This window comes from Ruditapes philippinarum, unplaced genomic scaffold, assembly GCF_026571515.1.
Source record: "Ruditapes philippinarum isolate M1 unplaced genomic scaffold, ASM2657151v2 ctg2234_1_1_1_1, whole genome shotgun sequence".
In the NCBI taxonomy this organism is placed as follows: domain Eukaryota; kingdom Metazoa; phylum Mollusca; class Bivalvia; order Venerida; family Veneridae; genus Ruditapes; species Ruditapes philippinarum.
The window spans coordinates 70,638-90,896 of NW_026867319.1; the positions used below are offsets into that span (position 1 = coordinate 70,638).

Here is a 20,259-nt window from a genome sequence, read left to right on the forward strand (position 1 = left end):
AGTTATGGGTATATCAAGTGTCTACTTGTACTTTTATCAAACTATAACTTTGACATGTAACGTCGCGTGTGTTATAGTAAGGAAAGAAGACAGCGGACACCCCCAGTATTGTACTGGCCAAGGTAAAAAAAAGTTTGAAACCGACCCGGTTAACAAATCGAGTGTGCAGTCGTTATATCAAGTACTCGTGCTATAACCACACACAAATTGTGGTATTATACATTAAAAGAAAATCACACTTCCTCGCATACGAACCTACATCGGTCGTCTGCTAAAAAAAGAAAGAAATATTGTCTAATACAAAAACCATATAAACAATGAGTGCACTTGAGTGCTTGTACTTTAAAACTGTGTTATCTTGACGATCGTCATGACTAAATACTTCATCAAAGTGTTTTCCTGCATATTTGTCGTCTGCTGATTGTGATATAATGTGTTTTATCCTATTCATTTCCAGATTACACTGGCGGTTAATTACTTTGTTTACTTTAAAATTAACAAAGATGAATTAGGAAAAAAGTATTGACAAATTTCAAAGTAGTCATGATTATAAATTATCGATGAAATTTGAAATTTTATTTCTGAGTTTGAGGTACAAATGTTTTGTTTACACGGGACCTTATTATAATGGAAATATCTCTATTGTGAAACAGACTTTACGCACACTATAGAAGAAATTTGGTTTTTGACAGCATTTCCCCCCAGAAACACTATTAACAAATTTATATTTTGATTAATTTTGGTCAATCTTTATCAACGATGTTTATGCCTACATACACGCCAAGTTTCATTTTAATACATTTGGTAATTGATCTTAAAACTTTGAAAAAGGTCCCTGAAGTGGAGCATGCATAACATTAATAGGAAACCTACCCTATCGCCATCTGCTGGCTTTTATAGTCCACTTGTGCCTTTAACATACTAGCGGCAATACGAACTGTTCAGACCTTGATTAGAACTTAGCTGAACATTTCTTTAAAATGATCAATAGTTTTGTCCGGATTGAAAAGTGGACAAATACATTTAAGATATTTAACAGGAATCTGATTATTGTGGAAAAGGCGAGGGTGGTACATTTATATATGTGAACTGTCTTCAGCCATGGAACTGGAAAACTATCTCCTGTAATATGTTATATAACATGCGAAGAAAAACAACATAATATTATTTGATAAAGATGTAAACAATTAATTAAAGTATTTGTCGGGTTTACTGGAATATGATATATCTCTGATAACACATGACGTAATTCTCTAACAGATCAAAACAATCATTGTGACATGCTCATTGAACGATTCATCAATAAATCTGCACTAAAACACAAGAGATCTAACAAACAAACTTCAATGTAATACCAGAGATTACGTTCAGAAATTCAATAATGACCTTTTTGTTAAAAACGTACTCTCAGCACGTTGATAAATTTTGTAGGGAATTCTTAATCAGAATATAAAACTTGTATAAATACATGAAATAAAACTATCAAGGTCCAAAAGATTACTATCATATTTATTATCAATGGAGAAAGGACATACCAGTGCTCTAACCACACTAGAGATTGTTAACACGTCAAACGGAGCAAAACATCTCGGTCAGAAAAACAAACTACCCGAGACGGTAACAATTTGTTTGTACACGCAAGGTAAAATTCGGCGCAGTTTCGGTTTCAAAATGATTTTAAATGAATTTAACAAAGCCACTTATATCTGGATTGCGGTTATATATCCGGAGAGGCGGAAACCGCAAGAGCACCGAGTAAACTCGCATGATCACACTTTGATGAGTATTTTATCAATATGTGAACAAAAACAACTTTGATCAAGTCACGACTCATTTGTGACGAATATATTTTTACGAATCATGCACATGCAAGTAGTAAAGAATTTGTTTCATAATTTTATACGCTTACATGTTGCATAAGAAGAATACAGTTACACTTGTCCTCGGGAAATGGACGAGGTGGATACAGTAGTCAAATAAGCTCAATCGTTATTTAAAGACCTGATGATGGTTTTCTACAAGTATCTTTATTTGAAAGTGGCCTGTATGAAACTATAAAGTACATCTTATAAATGTGAGAACTAGTATGTTTCGGAAGTAACAATGTATATTATAAATGTTGCAAGGAAAATGCCTATGCTTACACGGTAGTACTTCTTAAAATGCATATTATGTCTCAGAAATGAATATGTATGTGCATGCACTAAAACATAACTAACATTAACTGATTTTTCTCATTTTAATAAAATGTCGACCGGATTCTATATCATCAGGGCAAATAAACAAAATATCATATACATGAACATGTATTTGCTCTGATGATATAGAATCCGGTTGGCATCATGTCAGTTATTTCTTATTGAATTTTTCGTGTTCCGGTACTATATATTCTTTAGAAAAGACATACGTTTTATAATATTATAATAATAATGGATATATAGCTTATCAACTGGATAGAACAGCACTGGCAATTGTCCTAAATGTAGCAAAACGTAAACAAAGTGGTATGTTGATTTACATACAAAATACTAAACCACTTTCAGAATACCAATATCCAAAATGCTACAGAAGCAGAAGATGACTCAGCAAGTGACTACTCTTTTGGAAACTGTTGAAGGACAACATGCATAAATAGACATTATGACTTATGTCCGGGCTTCATGGACATTTAATATCACAAACTTATTGAAAGCATTATGTATTTAATAAGATATTTATATAAATGTTTGGATGGAATTACCTCTAATTTTCAATATTTCGGGTGAACGTTTGTATATACTATGAGCATTTTGAAGAATTTTTTATGATGTGTTGTATCGAGGGTATTTCGAGGGCCGCAATTCAAAAAAATAAATGTTCTGATGAAATTATCTTTTTAACACATGTATTATAAATAATTTATGTGAATAACTTCTTAAATATTGCGACTGTTTCCGGGGTATAAACATCTAAGAATTACATTTTGTATTATAATATCAACAATGCACGTTTAATTTTAAGTGAATACATTTTTTACTTGAAGATTATTCTATGTTATTACCATTTTAATAGGAGCACTGTTCACACTGTTTTAAATAATTTAAACTTTAAAAAAGATATACACGCAAAGTATTGTTTGAACTAGAGCACAAATTGGAGGTTATAATATTACACTTTCTATATATAAACAATGTTTGTCCGTCTTTCTTTTTTTTGGTCTTTCTTTTTACCAGTATTTCAGGTTATCATATTTTTACAACTAAAACATTAGCAATATAATCAGCTATGTAGAAATTTCACTGCTGGCATTAGTTTGTATACTACATTTGTTTTGGCAGACGGAGTATGTACGTCAACATCTAAAAGTACATTGTAAATTTTTTATCGAAAGAAATTGCATCAGAATATCCGGTTAAGACGTGCGTAAAAACAAGGAAGTGGAGATTTTGTTACACTGTTTGAAGAATTTTAACAATGTATACACTGCCGGGATTATCTATGCGTAAAAATTGTATTTGATAAACCAAATATGGTCACAGTTCGCCGAATTTGTACAACGTTTAAATTTCAAGGAATTGAATGACTCAGTCAAATTTTAATTTTTCCCCCAAAATGTTCTAAATATTACATGTAAGAAACTAAAATATGCATGTTCATTTCCTTAAATATTGTATTAATCCGAGAAAATAAGCAAGTTACTATGTTAGATTATCCCTTATCTCAGAGGAACTTACAACCAGTACAAATTCACGAAAGGTTCAGTCTTGTGTGAGAAAATGGCATTTTGACATTTTGTTTACATAAAGTAAATTTGTTAGTGACATTGTACACTTCACTTTTCAAAGACTGACAGTATTTGACCTAATGGATATCTGATGTACTCTGTGTTTTTTTCTTTTTTCAATGGATCGCATGTAGGAACATAAGAGCTTGTATGATGAATGATTCATGGTGTTTTATCATGCGAACGAGATGAATTACGCTGTCACGCTTTTATTGCTTTACTATAAATATTGAATAAGTTTCCTGCTCTCGCTTCATTCATGTTTTTAGTGTTTATCTCGGCAACTTCCGCACATTTACGTGATGATTCGGGAACCACCGCATTACAATGTACGAGTAAAGTACTATAACTAATTAGGCCTGCTCTTGAATATACTGATCTTTAAAAAATCCATCTATGTTAGGATATGAAGAACAACGTAAGCTTCGATACCCCAAAACAGAACAAAACAAAGAAACAAACATTCCAGAATTTGCTATCAGTGGAAAATGAGATGGTACTTGGAACGATTAGAGTAAAACAAACTAAAGATGTTGCCCAGTACTGTCCATTACAATCAGCATTCATTGAAATAACCTTACGGTACCAAATACAGACAAACCTGTATTGGAGACAACCTCCGAAAAAAGATCACCCTATGCATAAAGACCACTCTTCGACATACCTTTATTGATTGAAAAGAATAATGTTACCTCCAAAATTATGACCGATTATCTATAAAGACCATGTTCAGACTCTCCTTTGGATGGCCTTTGTTTATAGGTTTGGCTGTATGGGTATGGGGTCTAGAAACAACCAGACTGTCGTGCTCTGACATAAGGAACGTACATTAAATTAAGTGCCTCAAAGATTGTTTCCAAACTTCCAAGATTATTTGAATAGATACTTCAGTATTCATGTACATGAAATAGTAACCACCAATTGAAATAATGACCAGCGCCATCTCTAATGTTCATTTCAGCATTGAAAAATTTCCTTTATACAAAATATGTTGTTTTATCAATGCAAGTCATTTTCTTTCTCAGTACAAAAATTTTCTGCTATATATTTCATGTTTACAAACAATAAAATAAAAATTATTGGGGCAGAACTACGAAATATAATCAAAGACGTTTATGATAACTACGAGTCATAAAACGTAAGTAAAATGGTGAAATATTATAGACAGATTGGAATAGCTTTAATCTTCTTACATAAAACATGTTTTATAGCGTAATTATAGCATGGTTTAATAGTTGGAACAGGTTTGAAGTTGAACATGCAGTTGGCATGTAACCATTATTTACAACGTGTGAAGTTGCACACTAACACTACTGTTTACTTATAAACTTACATGATTATAAAGTGGTCACTAGTATTTCAATTTTGTTTGTCAATGCATATCTTAATTGAATACCACGTTTTTATTACTATAAACAAACCTCCGTCATGTTTCGAATCTGTTTAGCACCAATGGTAAAAGATGTTTGTGTCGGTATAGTAATAGATTAATACAGCGTTTTGGCGACAAATATTACCCGGTCAATTATTTTTCCATCCGCAACCAAGGCATGTAAATATTATCTATTAATTAAGCCGCATGCAAATAACAATCAACATAAGCTCTAACCCCATGGAATAGCTGCTAAGCAACTTCTGGTTTACAATTCCCCGGAATAACCTGGACTTGCGTAGAATGCCACATGGTAGTAAATCCCCAGCTCTACGAGTATCACCCGTCGTATCCTAGAATAAAACCACCACATTGACTCATTCATTGGATTCATAATCTAGGACCGACGTTCTGTTTCCGTCGTGTTTACAACACAACCATAACAATAGCTTGAAGTAGGACAGTCTGTCCAACTATCCTCAGCACCTTATAGAATTTTCTAAATTTTCAAAAGGGGCTTGAGTCATGGGCCTTGGATAGTGACCTCCTATCTCTTAATAAGTGAAGTTTTTGAGATACAAACCAAACTGCATGCTAAAACTTAACCAAAGTGTACCTCCGACGTCAAGGCTTGGGTCAGTACAACTACTCTCCCTATTTTTCGAATAGTCGAGCTAAAATGTATTAACATTAACATTCGTTATATGGTTACGAAATTAGAACAAGAGGGCCATGATGGCCCTGAGGTCGCTCACCTGTATATAGGCCCCCCGCAGGGCCAATTTTAACCCAAGGGCTTTTATTTGAACAAACTTGGTAGACACCCATAAGAAGATGTTTCATGCTAAACATCTAAGCTCCAGCTCATTGGGCTTTTTAAAAGAAGATTTTTTAAAGTTTTTACTATACACATATAGTTAAAAACAATAACACCCCTGGGGCGGGGCCAGTTTTGACCCCAGGGCTTTTATTTGAACAAACTTTGTAGACACTTACTAGAAGATGTTTCATGCTTAATATCTAAACTCTAGCTATTTGGGTTTTTTCAAAGAAGATTTTAAGTTTTTGCTATACACATATAAGGAAAATCAATGACCCCCGGGACGGGGCCAATTTTGACCCAAGGTCTTTTATTTGAACAAACTTTGTAGACACTCACTAGAAGATGTTTCATGCTTAATATCTAAACTCTAGCTATTTGGGTTTTTTCAAAGAAGATTTTTAAAGATTTTGCTATACACATATAAGGAAAATCAATGACCCCCGGGGCGGGGCCAATTTTGACCCCAGGGCTTTTATTGAACAAACTTGGTAGACACTCACTAGAAGATGTTTCATGCTAAATATCTAAGCTCTAGCTCTAAGGGTTTTTTAAAAGAAGATATTTAAAGTTTTTTCTTTCGGTTGGCATGGCAACCAGAGTTCTGCATGGAATTAAATTCTTTGAACATTTTTTAAAGGTGACCACCAAAGGAACATTCCTGTGAAGTTTGGATGAAATTGGCTTAGTGGTTTATGAGGAGATGTCATTTCAAGTAAAAGTTTACGGCCGGACGGACGCCAGACGAAAAGCGATCACAAAAGCTCACCCTGTCACTTTGTGACAGGTGAGCTAAAAAACACACAGGAGAAATTGTTACCCTGGCCATATACATGTACGTCGCATTATTACAAACTTGTATTGGTGACAAACGAATCATTACCAAATCTTCTTATCCCGTGATATATTAACATACGAAATTATTTGTTGTTCCAATATGCTTTACTTAAACCATCTAGCTTTTATTTGTTACAGGTTATGACATGCACATGTATAAATCACTCGCTTTGTGAAAAATATATAATTAATGATGTAGGGAAAAAATGGTTTCTTGGGAATTTTGATTAATGGCTTGTAAAACAATATAATGTATACTAAAGTGATCACAGCGATAATTAAAATGGAAAAAACGAAGTACCCTTTGTGTACTAATGTAGTAGAACAGCGAAACAGACTGTTTCCTTTATATTTTGTTGAAGAGAAAGGATCAAGCATTTTTTTCCAAAGATAAAATATAAAGAGATATATTTGACTTGCTACTGGATGATAATTATTTATATCTCACACGATATTTGTACCTGATAAGGACTGACATTATAATTGGGCGATAGTTTTCAAGGCTTTCTCTAAAAAGCAATATCATTGAACAATATTATCAAAAGGAGAAATATACAAGCAATATACATGTAGATGTTTTTTAACAATATAAAAAAAATATTTTCGGATATAGACATTTTCAAGATTCTTAAATTGTCCAATCTTATTGCAATGACAAACTTAGTTTCGCACAAACAAATTTAAAGGCCAATAGAGGAAAATTCCTGTTTTTGTTACATGTAGGTTTCCTAAGGAATCTATGCCGTTTTATGGTGGAAAATGATCATCAAATGATGTAAATCCTGCAAGATAAACAAAAGCTATCATATGGTCAGCGAGCTCAACTTTTCCCAAACATTGATATTTGTTGGTTTGATTGGGTTTTACGTCACGCCGGCACAGTATAGGTCACAGCTTTACTGGTAGAGGAAGACCTTTAATGCCCTTCCGTACATTAATTATTTCAGGCACGAACGGGCACCTATGTAGAACCACCGACGTTCCGTACGCTAGCTGGGTATCCACCTCACATGAAATAATCCAAAGTCCCAGTCGATTACCACAAGTGCTATACCGAGTGTGTAAACACTAAGATTGATTTGTTTAAGAATTATCTCAAATAAGACATCAATATTATTCAGTGAATGAAAAAGCTCCCATATTCTCCGGACAGTGGAGCTATCAAACCAAGTATGTCAGTCACGTTTCTTGTTACATAAATTCTCTAGGAATTTTCTGCAACATTTCGTTATTTTTAGTAAAATCTGCCCTTTTCCAGACTGCAAATTGTCCTCTGTATGAAATTAAATTGAAATCTTGTTACCAACCTACTGCTTGGTTTTGTATAAAATTATTGTATTTTTTAAATATATCAAGTGTCTCCTGTAACTTGGCATTTATGTTGTCTATATTGGAATACGGATTTAGATGTAATTAGATATTGATTGTGGAACATTTGTGTCCAATGTCATCAGGTGGTAGGCATGCAATTTGTAGGACATTAGTTGATTCTCTGCCAGATATCACGTTTAATCCTCACAAACACTTTAATCGTTTTTCCTCCTAGATCCTTTGTTCTAATTTTCGTACATATATGTTCATTCCCCCCACCCGGTGTGTTAGTAAATTAAACTTATCCAGTTCTGAACTTGATTATTTCCGTTATCAATTTTCAAGAATTGTTACACAAACTTGCTTAACCTGTCAGAGCATTTAATATTAAGTTATAGACAAAAATTACTCAAGCTTGGATAGCTAATGAAGAATTTTTGACACGACACACTATCTCTCGACAATTAATATCATGAGCATTATAACAAGGTTATTTGAAACAATAAACACCAAAAGACGTGTACATGTATTTGAAAAATCAGTACATGATATATTACGGCGTTAAAATTCAAAACCTCTGGCACATTTATAAGAATAACCTTGGCATTCGAGATATTACATCATAAATCTTCTCCATAAGACAATTTTAATCACGTGTATTCATAACTGGTAATAGTTGTCTTGGTGAATCCTCAGATACTATATTATAGCATGTTTTTATATACATATTAAGTTTTGTAACAAGAAACACATTATTGCTTTCAGTATCAAAATATTCTAAGGTAAAAACCACACAACTTTCAAATAATTCACCTAGTATATAAAGCAACTCATGGTGTTCTGCTTCATAAATTCTGTTTACAAGAGCCAATTGTTATAGAATATCTGCTGTTTATTTCAGAAATAAATTAAACACAAACTTTACAATATCAAAAATGTAACAAAGGAAAAAGAATAATAAGGTGTATTTAACGTTTTCTTGTCATAATAACTGCTTCATTAAGGTAAACAAGAGCACCGCTAGGCGGAGCATTATATGCTCGAAAGTGATTTTTTTTTAGTAAAGATGAAGCATTTGTAAGACATGGGAATTAAATAAAGTATTACCTCCTTCAAATAACAATCCTCCTTTGAAGTTTCAATATTGTGGTCCAAATGGAACTTAAGTTATGCCCCAGAAACTGTTTTCAGTTCTAAGGTAATAGTGACCTTGACCTTTGACCTTGTGACCCCAAAATCAATAGGGGTCTTCTTCCCAATACGGACAATCTACTATGAAGTTTAAACACAGTGGGCCAAATGAAACTTAAATTATTTTCCGAAAACTATTTTCAGTTTTAAGGTAATAGTGACCATGACCTTTGGCCTTGTGACCCCAAAATCAATAGGGGTATTCTACCCAATATGGACAATCATCCTATGAAGTTTGAACACTGTGGGTCAAATGGAACTTAAGTTATGCCCCGGAAACTGTTTTCAGTTTTAAGGTCATAGTGACCTTGACCATTGACCTTGTGACCCCAAAATCAATAGGGGTCTTCTACCCAATATGGACAATCATCCTATGAAGTTTGAACATTGTGGGCCATATGGAACTTAAGTTATGCTCCGGAAACTGTTTTCAGTTTTAAGGTCATGGTGACCTTGACCTTTGACCTTGTGGCCCCAAAATCAATAGGGGTCTTCTACCCAATATGGACAATCATCCTATGAAGTTTGAATATTGTGGGCCAAATGGAACTCAAGTTATGCTCCGGAAACCAAATTGCTAACGGACAGACAGACAGACGGACGGACGCCAGGGGGTATAACATAATATGCCCGAAAGAATTTCGGGCATATAAAAAGTAGTTTAATGACATGAATCACAAGAGAGAATCTAACATAACAAAAAACAGTATTCAGCATACAGATTTAACAATATGCAAACACCTTATCCATGATTACATTAAAAGAGGACAACAATTCAATGCCAACAACCTGTCCATGATTACATCAAGAGGCACACAACTTGTAGATGAATACATTAAGAGGGCAACCTGTCCAAGATTACAACAAGAGGACTACAATTCCATGTTAACAATTGGTCCATGGTTACATTAAGAGGACAACAATTCCATGGCAACACCTTTCCCATGATTATATTAAGAGGTCTTCAATTCTGTTTATTAACACCTTGTCCATAATTACATAGAGAGGGCTACAATGCAATGTTGACACCTTTGTCCATGATTACAATCAGAGGCCTAGACTCCCATGCCATAAAACACCTTGATAAAGTTCAAAAAAATCATAACAACAAATTTCCAAAGACATTCTTCGACATTTATGTGTTGTAAAAACATTTTAGTCAGATGATGATAATGAAATTACTTGATTCTTATAGGCATTTTTTGTAAATTGCAGAGTTCACAAACCTGAGCAGACTTATTTTGAGCAATCTTGGTAGAGGTCCATATTCAAATACATGTAGATCTTTTGATTGTATACCTAAAGATAATATAGAATAATATAGAAAATTCTGAGAAAAAAAATATATACCAATATTACATTGGCCATATTTTAAGTAACTCTGACCAGTGGTTTAAAGTGTTTTAAAGGAAAGTTTAAACAAGAACATACACCTATATAAAAACCTCATCTGATTGATATGGATCTTTAGTTCTGGTGTGCAATTACAAAAAGGCTAAATACTGACATTATACAGGGGTTACCCTTATCCAAAGGTTTTATGACATATGTGTACATGCATATTAATATTTAAGTCAAATACCATTGTAGGTTCACATACAGTAGCAAATTTCTTGCTTCCATAAATATACTTGGCAATTAATAAAGTAGAACACAGACATAAATAGATAAATAGAATAATTAACATCCTTATCCACATATTGAACTCACGAACAAAAATGTCCTTTATACTTATGGTATTGGATATGCCAGCTGATCTTTAGTTTAAAAATATCTTATTGCTCTTTGAATACAATTTAAGAGCATTATATTCACAAAACAACAATTTCAACAAAAGGCCAAAAGAGTTGAACAACAAGTTCTAGCAACAGTATCAACTGTCCTTCCCTTAAGCATTCTAAGATAAAGACACAAAAACATATTTAAACACTATAGTAACCCATGAGCAATAACAAAGGTTAAGATGGATACAAACATAAAGTAGCAAAAAGAAATGGATACTAACTTTATTTAAAAAATGAAATTGAAAATTTGCTATCATTTTTTTTTAATACTAAAAACAAAAACAACAAATCATTTCCCTGCACTTGCAGTATGTGATGGTTTGTATGGCTATTCAAAATTGTCATTTATAAGGGGGAATTAAAGAGAATTAATATGCTGATCTTAGTATCAGTAGAGTTAACAATTGTTAAAGTGATGTTATGCTCATTTTTTCGTTGTTGAGCTGAATTGACTAGTATATACACATATTTCAAACCCTTGACTGTCATAAAAGTGAATGACTAACAGTTGATATTGGAAATTGTTTAGGATAAATTACAAATCTAACTAAAATATGAAAAAAGCTGCCTAAATGGAACATTACAGATAAATTTTGACAGAAATCTCGCAAGGTTATGCAAGTTATTTATTGTGTATGTGAAGTAAATTATAACATTGAAAGGAATTATGGCAAAATACAAACTTAATTGGACTTTCACCTGTTCAGTCACTATATATCCTTGGATGGGCATAAAGTCACTTTGCAGTGAACACAGCAGGTGAAGAGTTAAAATAGCCTTGCTTTTAATAATAATTGGAAGAAATTATGTATTTATTAATTTTTGTTACAACATAATGTATAATAAGAGTGATCTATTTAAGCTATATTTCTATTTTCTTATCACAATGTATACCAAAATAACCTTGATTAAGTTAAACTGAAATAACCTTGGTGAAGTTTATATCTAACATAAACATCATTCTATAGTCCTATAAATACATTTAATGGACAGATATAAAAACTGAAGATTTCCAATGTTTATGGTATCTCAGTTACCATACATGTAATAACATGTGATTCTTTACTTTCATGTATATACCTCATTTATATAATTAGTAACACTGACAATTTTTAATACCACATGTTTTATAACTAAAATTAGAAATATACAATATTTATACATACAAATTTATTAATCAATTCAAATATAAAGTGGTATGTATAATTAAGAGAACGATTTCAGAGCAAAAAAAAATTTCCATAGGCTGTATTAACAATAAAGCTTGCTTCAGGTGTAATTTTACACTTTAGCACAGCACTTGTTTGAAATATTATATTTATTACTATAATTATAATAACTGAAACAGTTTATGTCTTTTTTTCGTTTGTTGAAGTATATGAACACTTTATAAAAGTATAAAATAACGAGTCTGCATATTGCAACAGTCTGCATATTGCAACAGAACACAAGCTGATTGTATGCTGATTGTGAAACATCTAGGAGACTTTAGCTAGTGCCATCAGTGTAAAGTTCATCTGTGCTGGGTCACGAGCCATAAACTTCCTCACAACTTCAACAGTGTCCTGAAAATATAAAAACTTTCTGTTTTAATACTTAATTTGTTTTATTCATGTATTAACTTAGTTTTAAGTCTAATTCACACTTTTAGTGTAGATAAAACTGTGGCAGAACAAGACTTAGTATCTAACTGTTTGTTTATAAATCGGTGTAGAACAATTGACTTATTGGAAACAATGGTAAAAGTTGGAAATTTTTAAAATCCTGAAAATCCTAAATTAAGGAGTTTTTCTATAGTTTTACAAAGGAAATAGGAGGGAGGCTTTCAGAAGACTGAAAATCCTGAACTTCAGGAAAAATTCTGAAAACTTTTACTCATGTGGATAGTAAGATGGATTCTGATATTTATTTCATTTCTTAGGGTTCTAACCAATAGGTGTTAAGTGCAAGACAGTAGATGCTAAGTACCTTTGCCAGAGATCTCAACTTATGAACCGGTACCATTAATGCTTATGCGTTCATTTCAAGAAGTTTTATTTTTTTACCTTGCAAGTCTGCAAATTTCTTTGACATTTTAACCAACATGTTTCAACCCTAGTTTTCTTGCAACTACCTATGATATTTTTTACTCACAGTTTATAGTATGATTTGTAGTGTTCTAGGACATTTTTAAAACAAAATCAGGTCCAGTAGCAGAAAAAACATCGTAGACAATATTTTTTAAGTCTCTGACAATGAGTTTCCATGGTTACAAATAGTTCTAAATTAGCACTCTCTCTTTCTCTCTCTCTTATTGAAATAACAATGAAGACCACCAACTAGTAAGTTTGATTAATTATGTGAAATAAACATGTTATGAATCAGTATAAAAGTAAATTGATATTTTTCAATCCAAAAATACAGGTAAAATGACATAATCAAGTGTAACATGTATGGGTAAGAGTTCGTATTAAGACGACCGTAGGGAGTCTTATCGGACTCTTACCCATATAACTGCAAATCGGCTCTTACAACTCGATATCAGATAAAAATATAGAAAGTGTCACCTCTTTAATTAAGCATAACATTGTTTTTCCCCAGCAGTCACGTACAAACAAGGATGGGGTCCAATTACTTAATCTGGCATGTAACAATGAGTTTTCAACAATATCTATGATTGTAAATGCAATTCATTCCTGTGATATGAAACAAAATAATGTTTTGCTTACTTTTTCTAGAAAATATAAAACAGTCAGCAATTAATAATTGACATTTTTGATAGAGTTTAAAGGATATCAAAATGTTACTGTGTTCACATTTGTCTCTGCGAGCTGAGCTCCACGTGCATTTTCTATGTAATAAATTTGAATGTATCCTCACATTGCTACAGTGTTATCAGCCTTTTTAGAAACACCTGACCTGGCTAATTAAAATATACCAATCACAATTTTCAATATCAGCACTGGTTTCTTCATGAAATAGCGGCTACACTAATTACTGCCGAGTAAGAGCCGATTTGCAGTTATTAGAAGTAAGAAACAAAACAACATCTGTTTTCAATCTTGAAACTTTTCTTTCCCAGATTGTATACTGGTTAGATATTTCAATCTTTTGTGTATTAATATATTTAGCTATGTAAGATGATGGACATATCATGTCTTATTTCTGAATAAAGTATATTATATATAGATATATGAAATTTATATAAGAAAATCTTGACAAAATCTTAATTCATTCCCTAACTGAATACTGGTATATTATGAAAATCTTGACCAAGCTCATATCTTGAAAATTTTCTTTCCCTAATTAAAAAGAAAATCTTGACCAAGCTTATAGCTTGATTTTTTTCATTTTATTATTTTTTACTTTTCAGTCTACAACAACTGAATTTTGACTTTTCCATTGATAAAATTCCGTAGGGAATTCAAAGAATTAAGCAGACAACCAATTGTATGTGTCTTCATTTTATATACTAATAGAAAAAATTAGACTGTATATCTATGTTACAAGAGAATAAATTAGATTTACAGTCTCTCCAATCTGGTCTACTGTCATTACAGGCTTGCCTGTTTATTTACACAAGTTTCAGCAAATTATTCAATACAAATCAAGTTATAAACTGACTCCCGGAAATTTAATAAATAACACAATTTATATCACTGTATATCATACTAGACCACTGTTAAAAACTAAATATCAAACAGCACATGGAATTTCAACATGTGTAAATAGTTGGTATATAATTTTTCTTCTCACTTTAAACAGGGAATAAAAACAAAAGATTTCAATCATGACAATATTTTTTTATCTAACATTCCACATTAATACATACTGTAGTTCAAACAGTTCTTTGTAATTTAGACTTGGCATATCAGCAATAGTATAGAAATAACACCCTGTTCATAGAAAAACCAGCAATGCTGGTATGTAAAGGTCAGTGTATATATCAAATGTTATGCTTTATCATATTAACCATGAAATACTATCATTAAATACTATTTTACAACAAAAGAAAGGTGTCACATAATAAAGTATTAACCTTCGTTTAGGTAAAATATTTAGAATTCCATACATACCTGTTGGTTATATTTAGGCAAGGAATTTTTATTCTTTTTTTTTTTTACATACCATTTATATAATAATTATACAGGTCATAAGGTAGTCTAGTACTGGTGTAACTGATCTCCAGGAACAATGGTTAGGAAACTACCCGCCTATATGACTGAAATACTGTTGGGAAAAGGCGTAAAATGATATTAACAAACAAACAATAATAAGCCAGGAATAATTTTTTTTCACCTATGAATGAAACAGGAGATTAAGTTAATGAAATCACACAATAGTGTGATCAATGAACAAGATCCCTGGCTAATTAGTGCCATGAATGAATGTTGGTGACAAAATCAATGCGTAAGTTCAATTATTAGATTCTCAGATGTGCTAGTACCGCATGACACTGTCATAACTTTGTGGATTTCATTATCATGTGACAACATTTATCAAGTAATATAAATATAGTCCAGATAAAAAAACTCAATAAAATCTTCTATCTTCATACTTCAAAGGATCAATCAATAGTACTAAATATTACTTTAAAATACATCATACGTCACCAAGCATAAATGATTTATTACACATTATATATCAAAATGATATACTTTGTAGTATAAAGTAGGTCAAAAATGTTGGAAAAATTGGATTTTCCTTAAACATTTTGGCTCTGTAACTCTTATTTGTCAATAAAAAGCAGTTGGGGACTGGAACAGAACTGGAAACAGAACTTAGACTTTTCTTTTGGAAGGACGCTTAGCCATAGCATATGAAATTAATTGCTATAAATGTGTCAAACAAGTAGCCTTTTCTAATGAATTAAGATAAATATGTATTATAATCATGATCACAACTGGCCACCTTAGTGCAAAAACAGGTAAACTCCTTATACAACAAGATATGTTTGTAAAACATGTATGCCCCCTATCAGCAGCCAATTAGTCATGTGATAAGGTTATTATGACTTCTGACCCAGTGATCAAACAATTAATAAGGGTTATCAAGTATCTACTGGTCATGACCTTAACCTTTGACCCCTTGACCCAAAACTTAATAGGGGTCATCTGCTGGTCACGACCAATTATCATACAAAGTATGAAGTTCCTAGGCCTAAGTGTTTTTAGTTAATTGATCCGAAACAGTTTTAACATACAAGGTCAATGTGACCTTGACCTTTGACCCCTTGACCCCAAAATCAATAGGTCATCTGCTGGTCATGACCAATCACCATACCATGTTTGAAGTTCCTAGGCCAAAGGGTTCTTAAGTTATTGATTTGAAAGCATTTTTACCTACAAGGTCAATGTGACCTTGCCCTTTGACCCCTTAACCCCAATATCAATAGGGGTTATCTACTGGTCATGACCAATAATCATACCAAGTTTGAAGTTCCTAGGCCTAAGGGTTCTTTAGTTATTGATCGGAAACCGTTTTTACCTAAGAGGTCAATGTGACCTTGACCTTTGACCCCTTGACCCCAAAGTCAATAGGAGTCATCTACTGATCATGACCAATCACCATATCAAGTTTGAAGTCCCTAGGCCTAAGGGTTCTTTCGTTATTGATCGGAAACCGTTTTTACCTACAAGGTCAATGTGACCTTGACCTTTGACTCCTTAACCCCACAATCAATAGGGGTCATCTGCTGGTCATGACCAATCACCATACCATGTTTGAAGTTCCTAGGCCTTAGGGTTCTTTCGTTATTGATCGGAAACCGTTTTTACCTACAAAGTCAATGTGACCTTGACCTTTGACCCCTTAACCCCAAAATCAATAGGGGTCATCTGCTGGTCATGACCAATCACCATACCAAGTTTGAAGTTCCTAGGCCTAAGGGTTCTTTCGTTATTGATCGGAAATCGTTTTTATCTACAAGGTCAATGTGACCTTGACCTTTGACCCATTAACCCCAAAATCAATAGGGGTTATCTGCTGGTCATGCCAATCACCATACCAAGTTTGAAGTTCTTAGGCCTAAGGGTTCTTTTGTTATTGATCAGAAACCGTTTTTACCCAAGAGGTCAATGTGACCTTGACCTTTGACCCCTTGACCCTAAAATCAATAGGGGTCATCTACTGATCATGACCAATCACCATACCAAGTTTGAAGTTCCTAAGCCTTAAAGTTCTTTAGTTATTGATCGGAAACCGTTTTTGCTTACAAGGTCAATGTGACCTTGACCTTTGACCCTTTGACCCCAAAATCAATAGGGATCATCTACTGATCATGACCAATCACCATATCAAGTTTGAAGTTCCTAGGCCTTAAGGTTCTTTAGTTATTGATCGGAAACCGTTTTTGCTTACAAGGTCAATGTGACCTTGACCTTTGACCCCTTGACCCCAAAATCAATAGGGGTCATCTACTGGTCATGACCAATCACCATACCAAGTTTGAAGTTCCTAGGCCTAAGGGTTCTTTAGTTATCACTCGGAAACCATTTGGTCTACGGACCGACGGACCGACGGACCGACAAGTGCAAAGCAATATACCCCCTTTTCTTCGAAATGGGGGCATAATTAAATAGGAGTTAACCTGTTATTGCATCAAGGTGACAAACTATTCTTTGTTTGGGTTGTGAGGTGTGAGTCAGGTACCATAGGTAGATTCTAGATGATTTATATAAATATAAATTGGTTTGACAGTGTTGTTGTTTAGATGATTCCAGACAGCTTCATGGATTTAGTCATGATTCTGTAGCTAAACAATCTGCAGTAAAAAATCGGACAGCAACATATTAGTCGGTCATTTTGTAATGCTGTATTTTTTTGTACAATAACATCTTTGGAAAACAGTTTATAAAACAGAAATAAAGGACTGTTTTGTTTTGTTATTGCACTAGAGATAATGATCTGTTTTGTTTTGTACTCAGCACTTTAACAGTCTGTTTTGTTTCGTTAAAGTCATTTATGTTGCTATAACAGACTGTTTTGTTTTGCTACTGGCACTAGTCATAATGATTTGTTTTGTTTTGTACTCTGACAGCACTGTAAAAGTCTGTTTTGTTTTGCTAAAAGCATTTAAAAAAAACCAAAAAACTTTCTATGGTGGTCATATGGTGATTTCCAAGCTTTACTGGTGGAAAATGACTTCTAAGGTACCATCTTAATGCATTTTCTTTAGTTAGAACCACTGACCTGATACAAGTTAAAACAGACTGATAATAATAACAAGAGGGCCATGATGGCCCTGAAGTCGCTCACCTGTACATAGGCCCCCTGAGCGGGGCCAGTTTAAACCCAGGGGCTTTTATTTTAACAAACTTGGAAGACACCCATTAGAAGATGTTTCATGTTAAATATCTTAGCTTTAGCTCTTTGGGTTCTTTAAAAGAAGATTTTTTAAAGTTTTTACTATATGTATATAGGGAAAATCAATGACCCCCTTGGGCGGGGCCAATTTTGACCCAAGGGCTTTTATTTGAACAAACTTGGTAGACATCTATTAGAACATGTTTCATGCTAAATATCTTAGCTCTAGCTATTTTGGTTCATTAAAAGAAGATTTTTTAAGTTTTTACTATATGCATATAGGGAAAATCAATGACCCCCTGGGGCGGGGCCAATTTTTAAACAAGGGCTTTTATTTGAACAAACTTGTAAGACACCCATTAGAAGATGTTTCATGTTAAATATCTTAGCTCTAGCTCTTTGGGCTCTTTAAAAGAAGATTTTTTAAAGTTTTTACTATATGTATATAGGGAAAATCAATGACCCCCTGGGGCGGGGCCAATTTTGACCCAAGGGCTTTTATTTGAACAAACTTGGTAGACATCTATTAGAACATGTTTCATGCTAAATATCTTAGCTCTAGCTATTTTGGTTCATTAAAAGAAGATTTTTTAAGTTTTTACTATATGCATATAGGGAAAATCAATGACCCCCTGGGGCGGGGCCAATTTTTACCCAAGGGCTTTTATTTGAACAAACTTGGAAGACACCCATTAGAAGATGCTTCATGCTAAATATCTTAGCTCTAGCTCTTTGGGCTCTTTAAAAGAAGATTTTTTAAAGTTTTTACTATATGTATATAGGGAAAATCAATGACCCCCTGGGGTAGGGCCAATTTTGACCCAAGGGCTTTATTTGAACAAACTTGGTAGACATCCATTAGAACATGTTTCATGCTAAATATCTTAGCTCTAGCTCTTTTGGTTCATTAAAAGAAGATTTTTAAGTTTTTACTATATGCATATAGGGAAAATCAATGACGCCCTGGGGCGGGGCCAATTTTGACCCCAGGGCTTTTATTTGAACAAACTTGGTAAACACTCACCAGAAGATGTTTCATGCCAAAAATCTAAGCTCTAGCTCTTTGGGTTTTTTAGAAGAAGATATTTTAAGTTTTTTCTTTTGGTTGCCATGGCAACCAGAGTTCTGCATGGAATTAAATTCTTTGAACAATTTTCAAAGGTGACCACCAAAGGAACATTCCTGTGAAGTTTGGATGAAATTGGCTGAGTGGTTAATGAGGAGATGTCATTTAAAGTAAAAGTTTACGGACGCCGGACGGACGCCGGACGAAAAGCGATCACAAAAGCTCACCCTGTCACTTTGTGACAGGTGAGCTAAAAACAATGTGTCAAAATGTATCACAATATCATAGGCTAAATATATTTATATTCTTTATTTGGGGATTATGCATATTTCACAAAAGATCATCAAAACAATCCAAGGTTGCCCTATGTGGTTATGGTGTCTTTTTCGTAAATCAGGAGCATGAGTTTAGCTGTACTCAGGTCATGACAACTTTACCTGATATGATACTAGTATAGTACTAGTTAATACCAGTTTAATAGAGCACTAATCTCTAAAATAAATATGTTTTAACTACACTAAAATATATCTGTTATCTCAACAAGAAAACATCTTTTATGAAATAAAAAAAAATGTCATACATTCTGCAGGAGAGCATCAAAATCAATAGTCGGGTTTATTATATATCGTTCTCAAATAAAATTCTCAAACAAAAAGTAACTACATGTATTCTTCAATTAAAGTCATTATGGTTTCTTATGTTTAATGTCATATTGCATGTCTTCAGTCAGATTAAAGTTAATCATACCATTTTAAACACCATAAGAACACCCAAAAATCAAAAGTTCTCTCTAAACCAATGAACAGTTACCCCAGTCAGTTTTCATGGTGT

At 33.2% G+C, this 20,259-nt stretch overlaps 1 protein-coding gene across 1 annotated transcript in view; it reads right to left on the reverse strand.

The window, feature by feature from the left end:
- Positions 1–11,930: 11,930 nt before the first annotated feature.
- Positions 11,931–20,259, reverse strand: part of LOC132735703 (ubiquitin carboxyl-terminal hydrolase-like) — a 55,893-nt gene continuing 47,564 nt past the window's right edge. Inside the window, exon 9 of the mRNA XM_060722685.1 lies at positions 11,931–12,643. Coding sequence (XP_060578668.1) covers positions 12,557–12,643 — 87 coding nt within the window. The 3' untranslated portion in view covers positions 11,931–12,556. The remainder of the gene's footprint in view (positions 12,644–20,259) is intronic.